At 50.3% G+C, this 9731-nt stretch overlaps 1 protein-coding gene across 4 annotated transcripts in view; it reads left to right on the forward strand.

Annotated features, from left to right (window-relative positions):
* Positions 1-9731, forward strand: part of PDE4C (phosphodiesterase 4C) — a 50331-nt gene extending 40600 nt beyond the window's left edge. For all 4 annotated transcript variants that reach the window (XM_083421476.1, XM_083421475.1, XM_083421477.1 and 1 more), the window contains 8 exons: positions 1644-1831; positions 2244-2342; positions 3084-3248; positions 3845-3944; positions 4883-5037; positions 5370-5492; positions 6269-6451; positions 6961-9731. In XM_083421476.1, coding sequence (XP_083277602.1) covers positions 1644-1831; positions 2244-2342; positions 3084-3248; positions 3845-3944; positions 4883-5037; positions 5370-5492; positions 6269-6451; positions 6961-7461 — 1514 coding nt within the window. In that variant the 3' untranslated portion in view covers positions 7462-9731. The remainder of the gene's footprint in view (positions 1-1643; positions 1832-2243; positions 2343-3083; positions 3249-3844; positions 3945-4882; positions 5038-5369; positions 5493-6268; positions 6452-6960) is intronic.

Genomic DNA, 9731 nt, shown 5'->3' on the forward strand with positions numbered 1-9731 from the left:
CAATAAGACCGACATCCAGCAACCGTGTTTTGTGTTGTGTCGGCTCCTCGGATGTAAGTCATGGGCCTCGCCTGCTTGCCTGCTCCCTCAAATATTCCTGCTTTGCTCCTTTCTATATATAGGGTGCCGACATTCTGCATGGACTGGTTGCAGGGCAACATGGGCAAATAGCTTGAGATACCTCTGAGGTCCATCAAGGACCATCTAGCACAGGAATCCCCAAACTTGGCTCTCCAGATGTTTTGGGACTACAACTCCCATCATCCCTAGCTAACAGGACCCCAGTGGTCAGGGATGATGGGAACTGTAGTCCCAAAACATCTGGAGGGCTGAGTTTGCCTATGCCTGAAATAGGATCTATTCAACACAAAAAACAGCGACAATTTGTTGTGGACAAAGGACAGCTGGACATAGAAAGGGCCCCATTACCTTCAGGAGCTGAGGGCCTCACCAAACCTAAATCCGGCCCTGACAGGGACCAAGGGTCCAACTCTGTAAAAGGCAGCTTTACTGCGTAAATTATTTAGACCTCCAGTAACCGAGGTCCTGTTTGTGGGCTTCCCATCTGGCCAGCCACCTCCTTACGTTTCGATATCTGCTTTTTAAAAATTAAAACATCAGTGCTGGATTTAAAACACAGTGCAGGATGTGTGTGTGTGTGTGTGTGTGTGTGTATACACACATACACATACATACACACACATATATATATACAGCGAGTGTTAAGCAAGAGGTTCCCTTCCTCTGTGTCTGTGCGTTTGTGACGGAGGCAAGAGCGAGAAGAAGACTCTCCGGGGTGAGGTGGGGAGAGAGACCCCGTCTGCTCTCTGGAAACATCACTTTGGGGAGAGGACCGGCATTCCAGCACGCAGCATCTCCCGTTGCCATGGCATCGGTCATATTATTAGCCTCCTCTGACGTCAATCCTTGCGTGCCTCGGGAATATTGGGGCGGGGGTCTCCCTCGGAACAGCGGGAGACTCGTGCGAGGGGCCGGGCGGGAGGGGGATATTCGACATGGGCCGCCTTGGCTGTGTCCTCCAGCGACCATGCTCCAGAAAAGGACCAGCCAGGGCCCTTTTTAAAGGGGGGGCTTTAAAAAGAGAAGGGGACTGGGCAAGCAGGGCTAGAATTGAGGAGGAGAACGAGGAAAGCCGGTCCTCTCTCCTTCCTCTTATCATCCCCGGGGCCAAATCACAGACTGTAAGCTCCTTGCGGCAGGGACCTGTTTTCTTTGGGCTTTGAAAAGCTTAATGCAAATCTACGCCTTGTGGATAATTTATTGGGGGGGGGCTGTTTGTCGCTTCCGATGAGGTTTTGTTTCATCCTGCCTGTGGGAAACTGCTCTCCACACCCCCAAGAAAGTTCTAGTGTGCTTTGTTTCATGGTGGGCAGCCGAGAGGGTCGTCCCTCGACCCCACCGGAAGTGGCACACCCCAGAGTCAATTTACACCTGTGTTTTAATAATAATAGTAATAATAATTTATTATTTACACCCCACCCATCTGGCTGGGTTTCCCCAGCCACTCGGGGCAGCTTCCAACAAAATATTAAAAACGCAATTTATTTATTTTTAAATCAGACATTTTTCTTTCAATGAACGGCATGCAGTGAATTTTATATCCAACCCCCTGCCTGTTTCAGACAAGCAGCATGAGGTGGATATCCCAACCCTGGTCCCTAAAGAGAAGGACAAAGAGAAGAAGAAGAAGAAGCGGCCGATGTCACAGATCAGTGGCGTGAAGAAACTGACGCACGGCTCCAGCTTCCGCTGCGTGGCTGCCATTCCTCGCTTCGGGGTCAAGACGGAGAAGGAGGGTCTGCTGGCCAGGGTGAGGAAGAGGGCAGATGTGGGGCTTGGGGGAAGCTGGTTCCCGGTTCCAGGAAGCTGGTATGGCCATGGGTGCGGGATCCGATTGATAGAAGAAAAAACACGGCTCCTTTTTGGTACCCCAGAGCCCGTCTAGAGTCCTTAAGTAGGTTCTCTCTCAGTCGGAGAAAATAACAGGCAGAGAATATTGAGAAGCAAAGAGGCTAGTAAGCCTGATCATTTTTAACTGGTGCAACAGGGTCCTCACTCCCCACACGCAGGAGGAACCCCGAACAATGGTGCGCAAGCTCTTATATAGACTCCTGAAATGGCCCACCCTGCAGCCCAAGACCACCCCAAAATACATCAGACATACAACACAGAAAGAGGTGGTCTCCAGCAGAGCTCTGACAGCCCTGCCCTCTCCTCCTTAGGAACTGGAAGACGTCAACAAGTGGGGGCTGGACGTCTTCAAGATTTCTGAGTACTCCGGCCACCGCCCTTTGACAGTCGTCATGTACAGCATCTTCCAGGTGAGAGGGTGCCCTGGGGGGCGGGTGCTTGGCGTTTGATGGGGGGGAGGCAGTGGGGACCTCTACCAGCCAGCCTCTTCTGCACCACCCTCTCCCCTAATAATTTATTCTTTATACCCCACCCGTCTGGCTGGATTTCCCCAGCCACTCTGGGCAGCTTCCAACAAAATATTAAAATATAATAATTAATCAAATATTAAAAGCTTCCCTAAACGGGGCTGCCTTCAGATGTCTTCTAAAAGTCAGATAGTTGTGTATTTCTTTGACATTTGATGGGAGGGTGTTCTACAGGGCGGGCGCCACTACTGTAATCGATGTGGATCATCATAAAAGATGTGGGAGGAAATGATTCAGAATAGGAGCCACAAAGGGGAGGATGGAATTCCAGGAGATTCCATGGAATCTTGTTTTGATGATTCATGTTTGATAGATCTCTTTAAAATTTTAATTTGAAAAACCAAATGAATAAATTTAAAAGGGGAGAGAAAGAAAGAAGTCCTTCCTTTCATCTGCCCCAAATCTCCCGACATTCAGCCCACGAATGTGCGCAATTTAATTGACACCTGTCATATAGCCTCTCACTTGCTGAGAAGTCTCAGGCCATGGTGGGGCATGCAATGGGAGGCCCCAGGCTTCCTGCATAGAGACCCCGTTTTGAGACCCCCACCACGCTTTTTAAAAAGTGCTTTTTAAAAGACTGAGAAGTCAGGGGCGCCTTCTTCTGCACCCTTCGCCCTGCAGGAAAGAGACTTGCTGAAATCTTTCCAAATCCCTGCCGACACCTTCATCACCTTCATGATGACCTTGGAGGACCACTACCACGCGGACGTGGCCTACCACAACAACATCCACGCGGCCGACGTGGCCCAGTCCACCCACGTCCTGCTCTCCATGCCGGCTCTGGAGGTGAAGAGGGAATTCTGGGGAAGGCGGGGAGGGGAAGAGTTTGTGGGTCGCACAACATAACTCTGATGGCCTGTTTAGCTTGTGGCTCGCAGTATCATAGAATGATAGTGTTGGAAGGGACCCTGAGGGTCATCCAGTCCAACCCTCTGCAATGCAGGAATCTCAGCTTAAGCATCCGCAGTGAATCTCTAGTGGCAGAGAGTTCCACAGGACTGGGCTGATGACACTAAAGCCTCGGTTGCTCATTGCTTGTCAACTTGGGGAATGGTTTATATTGCAGGCTACCCTGCGGTCGTCAGATGAAGGGTGCCGTAGAGAATTACCATAAAATGAATGAGCAACAGCACTCCGGCAGTTGTTCATGGGCTTGTGAATGAATAGGAAGACCTTGAACCTGGCTCCGTAGTTGATTCCCCCATCAGAAAACAGGCTGCCACATTCTGCCCCGGCCTTGCAGTAATCCAGCCTTGAGGACCACAGCGGTCACTTGCCTCCTGGCCGTGCCAATGCCCAGCCTGGCTCCCAGTTTGAGTTCTGCTCACCCCATCATTAGCTTTGTCCTCCTCACTTTCCTCCCCTTTTTGTCTCCCCTCCAGGCCGTCTTCACCGACTTGGAGATTTTGGCCGCCATCTTTGCGGCCGCCATCCATGACGTCGACCACCCCGGGGTCTCCAACCAGTTCCTGATCAACACCAGTGAGTAGGCTGTGTCGGCTGATTGGGGGCAATTCTCGTCTTTCCAGCTGTTCCAGAGCACGTCTCCTTCTGTCCTTCCTTCCTTTACCTGGGGCAAAGTGGGGACGTCCCAAAGTGAAGTGCAAAAAGCGATAACAAGAAGTGATAACAAGAGGCTAGGATGCTGGACTAGGGAAAGGGCCTCTTGTAGCCTGATAGTTGTGCAAATGTGTGGGATGTGATCCGTGAGAGGCAGTCAAGTACAACATTCCTTGCGATGCTAGAGAAGACATGCGAGGGAATGTTTGGTCCAGCCGGTCGAAACTTCCTGTTCCTCCTGGCTGGAGCATCCTTCCTTTTGCAGGTGACCTTACCTGTCCAGGTAACAAAAGGATGAGTCAATCAGCACCCTTCCCTCTTTTTGACGTCCTTCTTCGTTTGACCAGCTTTTAGCTAGGACTGCTCTGCTAGCTCTCAGAAGCACTGGGATTATTCCCCTATATGGGGCAGATCCGCATGTACATATTTGTAACTATGTCTGCCTTCAGGAATCCAACTATGAACCAACTTCTTTCATTGACTTTGAATAAGATTGTGGCGGCTTTATTCTTTTAAGAGGGATTCAAGGGAATTTACCAGGATCGTACAATTCAATCTGAGACAGATTGAATTGTATAATAGTGAGAGGCTCACACGAGCCTGCAACCAGCTATCCGCTGTGCATGTGAAAGGGGAATGTAACTCGGCTACATAAAGGAACTTGCCAGCGTAAGTTAGGAAGGATACGAATAAACAATATATCCTCTCCTGCCACCCGGAACATTCCCACAAAATGTTGGCCGGCTGCTTCAAGCCCCTATGCGAAGCTGCTCCCTTACTCTCTTTCTCAGCCACATGTATGGCCTCCTCTGATCCGGAGGCATCACCTGTCAAACTGACCACCCTTTTCCCGTCCCTAGATTCGGAGCTGGCACTGATGTACAACGATGCGTCGGTACTTGAGAACCACCACCTGGCCGTGGGCTTCAAGCTCCTGCAGGAGGAAAACTGCGACATCTTCCAGAACATCTCCAAGAAGCAAAGGCAGTCTCTTCGCAAGATGGCCATCGACATGGTGAGGAGCTCAGGGCTTAGCTTACTGGGGGGGCTGCTGTTTTGTTTAATATTGCTTATTTTGTTCGCTAGATTATAAACGCCGTGTTTATTTGTTAATCCAATAATATGGCTTTTCCTTTAGTTGTGATGTTGGGCTTCTTTTTTAGTTGTTGTCTTGTTCTCAGTGTTTTATAGACTGCAATTGTTTCACTGCTGATTTGCTGCATTTGTGATGTTCTAATACGTTTTATCACGTTGTTATTATTTGTTGTTTGCAAGCCGCTTTGGGATTAATCTGAATGGAAAATGGCATAGAATAAACCCCCCCCCCCCCCCGGTTTCTGGTCTCAGGTCCTGGCAACAGATATGTCCAAACACATGAACCTTCTGGCTGATCTGAAGACGATGGTGGAGACCAAGAAGGTCACCAGTTTGGGGGTCTTGCTTTTGGACAACTACTCCGACCGCATTCAGGTGAAGCTTCTTTTGGAGGGGACAGGGGTTCGATGATCCTTCGGGGGGAGGGCAACCCCATCCAGGGCAGGAAACTGACCCATTTCTCAGACACACAAACTTGGCAGGATTCGAGCTCAGCTCACTTTTGCTCATCCATCCTGCCACTGCATCCCATTAAATTTGTAGCTCGGCAGTGTGAATCCAAGATTAAAATCAGGATATAATTTTATACAACATAATATATCATCACAGGGGAGTCTGCTGCCCACCAGGCAGACTCCTCCATCGGTGTCATTGGCATAATAATAATAATAATAATAATAATAATAATAATAATAATACATTTATTTATACCCCACCCATCTGGCTGGGTTTCCTCAGCCACTCTGGATGGCTTCCAACAAAAGATTAAAAATACATTAAAACATCAGTTGTTAAAAACTTCCCTAAACAAGGCTGCCTTCAGATGTCTTCTAAACATCAGATAGTTGTTTATTTCTTTGACATCTGATGGGAGGGCGTTCCACAGGGCGGGCGCCACCACCGAGAAGGCCCTTTTCCTGGTTCCCGGTAACCTCACTTCTCGCAGGGAGGGAACCGCCAGAAGGCATTCAGGAGGAGGACCCCGGTGTCCGGGGTGGAGACGCTCCTTCAGGTCTGCTGGGCCGTTTAGGGCTTTCAAGGTCAGCACCAACACTTTGAATTGTGCTCGGAAACGTCCTGGGAGTCCAATACGTTTCTCCAAATGTCCCCGAGGGTTCACGCTTGACAGCGATGCCTATCTGCCCTTCCAGGTGCTGCAGAACATCGTTCACTGCGCAGACCTCAGCAACCCGACCAAACCCCTGGAGCTGTACCGCCAGTGGACGGACCGGATCATGGTGGAATTCTTCCACCAGGGAGACCGGGAGCGGGAGAAGGGCATGGAGATCAGCCCCATGTGCGACAAGCACAACGCCTCCATAGAGAAGTCCCAGGTGGGTGCGCCAAGGAGGGCTTGCGGATGGGTTGGGGGGGGAGCACCCTCCAAGGAGGAGCCACACCTGGAAACAAGGGGGCTTCCTGTGGAAATACACTGTCTTTCGAGTTACAGCTTCATCTCCCTACACAATTGTGAGCCTTTCCGATGCCGATTGTAGGTTCAAATATTTCTCGCTGTCCGGTTTCTGTGACCATTCACCAAACTTTCTGCTTGCACCTTGTAGGATTCCCTTTTGGAGGGGGCCACAGACATCTTCTGCATCTGGTTTCCTAATTTATTTTATTTAATGTTTTGACCCAACGTGGACAGCTTTTTCCCTTTTCTTAAGGAGAGTGGGTGGCGCCTCCGGTCCATTTCTGCGTTTTGCCAGCTGGTTTCCAGTCACACCTTGCAGAAATGCATTCTTTTATTTTACTTTTTGAGTTGAGACTGGGTGTTCCTTGCTTCTGCACCACTTTGTGCTGTGTGTCCTCTCAGCCCCTGCCTTTGTCTCCCTTCTGGCAGGTGGGATTCATTGACTACATCGCTCACCCGCTCTGGGAAACCTGGGCTGACCTCGTCCACCCGGACGCCCAGGAGATCTTGGACACCCTCGAAGACAACCGCGAATGGTACCAGAGTATGATCCCCCACAGTCCCCCACCGCCCCCCGACGGGCTGGCGTCTGAGAAAGGGGCCCCTGACAAGTTCCAGTTCCAGCTCACGTTGGAAGAGGAAGACGGAGAGGATTCGGGCGCCGAGAGCCCCCTGGAAGAAGACCACAGCGAGGCGAAAACCCCAGGGACCACCGATGACTCAGAGTCGGCCCCTGAGCCTCTGTCGTCCCCCATGGACAAGCAGGGCAGCCCCCCAAGGAACGTCCTGGCGATGCAGAACTTTGATAACCAGAGGACACTCTTGCAGAGGGACGGGGGCTCTGCCACAGGGGCCACCACCAAAAGGAGGACAAGCGAGGCCGGTCTTGATCAAGAAGGGAATATCGCCTTCCTACCCCTTGGGACGTAAGGGGGGAAGTGGGGTTGGGGAAAAGGCACTGTTGTCGCTCCATCTTGGCGGCGTCACGGGGTGGGTGTGTCTTGAAGGCCTCTCCACCACTGGAAAAGGTCCGCCATGGTGGTTTCCTTGCCCTCTTCCTGAGAAAACTGTGGAAGAACGCCAATGGCGGGCATGTGCCCAGGGGCAGAAGGCCACGCCTCGCCCCTCCTGTCTTCCTCCCAGCATTTTCCGCCCATGGAGCCCGGGTTGTGCCACAGGCCCAGCCGTGGGGAGAAATCTTCCCCCTTCCTCCTGGGACCTGTGTGGTTCCGATGGGGACTGAGCCCACGGGAGAAGAGGATCCATGCTTTGTGGGCAGAGGGTCGCGAGTTCCGTCCCTGACAACTCCCATTTTTTTGTTTTTTGAAAAATGATTTTGGGTAACCTTGCCGGGCTGAGAAAAGGCCTTTCTCCCCGTCTGTGAGACTGACTTTGAGGATCCGTTGGGGGTCGGTCTAAACACACATGAACCGCCCGACTTGCATTCTCTCCAAATGTTGGTTTCACTGGTGGGGTGGCGGAGCTTGGCCTGTGCGTGGTCCAGGTTCGAATTCCGCTTCTTGGTCCAGGTTCGAATCCCGCTTCGGCTTGAGACCTTGCGTGCGACGTGGGGATGGATGGGTGAGTTGCACTGGACTTGAAAAGGCCCCTTTGGGTGTTGCAAGCGGAGGGCTGTGCAGAGAGAAAGCACCCAACGCCGCTCTCCCCAGCACAAGCCAACCAGTATCTCTCCAGTGAGAAATTGCCTCCGGTTATTGCTCTTCCCCCAACAGGCTCCCCCTTGGGAGCAAGAAGCCCTTGCCCTGCAATGGGAGATTCACCTCCTTTACCTTCTCCCTTTCTAAGTCTGCTCCTGGAACCTGCAGGAATCCAGGCCTTGCTCCACGTTTTCTCGCCCCCGATAGCCGCGCTGGAAACAAACTTCGGCAGGCTAACGTCCCGCGCTGTCTTTTCTCCTCTATGGAAATATTTATAGACAGCTATTTTTAAAAAAGAAGAAGAAATCTGCCATGTTTTTTCTCTTCAAGGCACTGCTTCGGAATGAAAACACCCCTTACATTTCCTCCCCCACCCTTTCCATTTTCCATTTCCCCCTTTTGCAGTGTCCCCCCCCCCCCCCGAAAGGGCAGAATGGATATAAATACTTTCAGGATTTGGGAAGAGATGAAGCTGGGTATTTTTAAAAGGAGATTGGGGTTGGGGAAGTTCTTGGGAACAAAATAGGAAGTGAATAAGAGGGGGAGAGACCCTGCGGGGTTAATTCATCTTTAGAGCAGACCCCTTAAGACTCTAAGAATCTTATATACAGTGGTGCCTTGGTTCTCAAACTAAATCCGTTCCGGAATTCCGTTCCAAAACCAAAGAGTGTTTTCCCATAGGAAAATAAGACAGTATTGTAGATGGTAAATTTCTTTTAAAAATCTTGGCTGCACTGATGATAGTCATTGTTTGGATGGGGGGCTTTTATCCATTTCCGCAGTCACACAATCAATCCATCAGTAGCTGAACTGGGTTCCGCACGGTTACAGAAACAAATGAACAGAAAAAGCCTCAGAAACAAAAATGCAAAATAAAGAGCAAAAACCAAAGCGCCAAACTTAATCCGTTCCGGAAGTCCGTTTTGACTTCCGAAATGTTCGAAAACCAAGTATGGCTTCTGATGGCTGCAGGCACCCAGGAAACAATAGCCGACAGCCGCATTGGACGATCGGCTTCTGAAAAACGTTCCAAAACCGGAACACTCACTTCCAGGTTTTCGGCATTTGGGAACCAAGACATTTGAGTACAAAGGTACCACTGTGCAAGCGAGGAAATTGGGGTGGGGGGGCGTCCCCAAGCCACAGCAAACGAGGATACCACCTTTAATTTATTAGATGAGTATACATTTTACAGAGTTTTTGTAGCCTTAAGTTTTAACAATAATAACCTGGACGTGTTGAATTTGAAGTGTGCTAACCCTCACAACCAGTCCGCTCACTCCTATTTCGTTGTCCGATACTGATATTACTGTGACTTGCGTTCAGAAACACTGCATTATGTGTGCGTATATAATATTTTTTCCCCACATGGCACTTTGAGTTTCCTGACTGGCTGCTGAGCCCTTGGCTGGGAACCGCACCTTGTTTTTCTACGGCACCTTGTCTCCCCCAGTATAATTTCCATGTAAAAAAACCAAATGCTGACTTATTTTATTTTATATATATTTTTAAAATCATGCTATAAAGCTACAGCACTTGAAA

The sequence above is a fragment of the Podarcis tiliguerta genome (assembly GCF_965153285.1).
Source record: "Podarcis tiliguerta genome assembly, chromosome: 18".
Taxonomy (NCBI): Eukaryota; Metazoa; Chordata; class Lepidosauria; order Squamata; family Lacertidae; genus Podarcis; species Podarcis tiliguerta.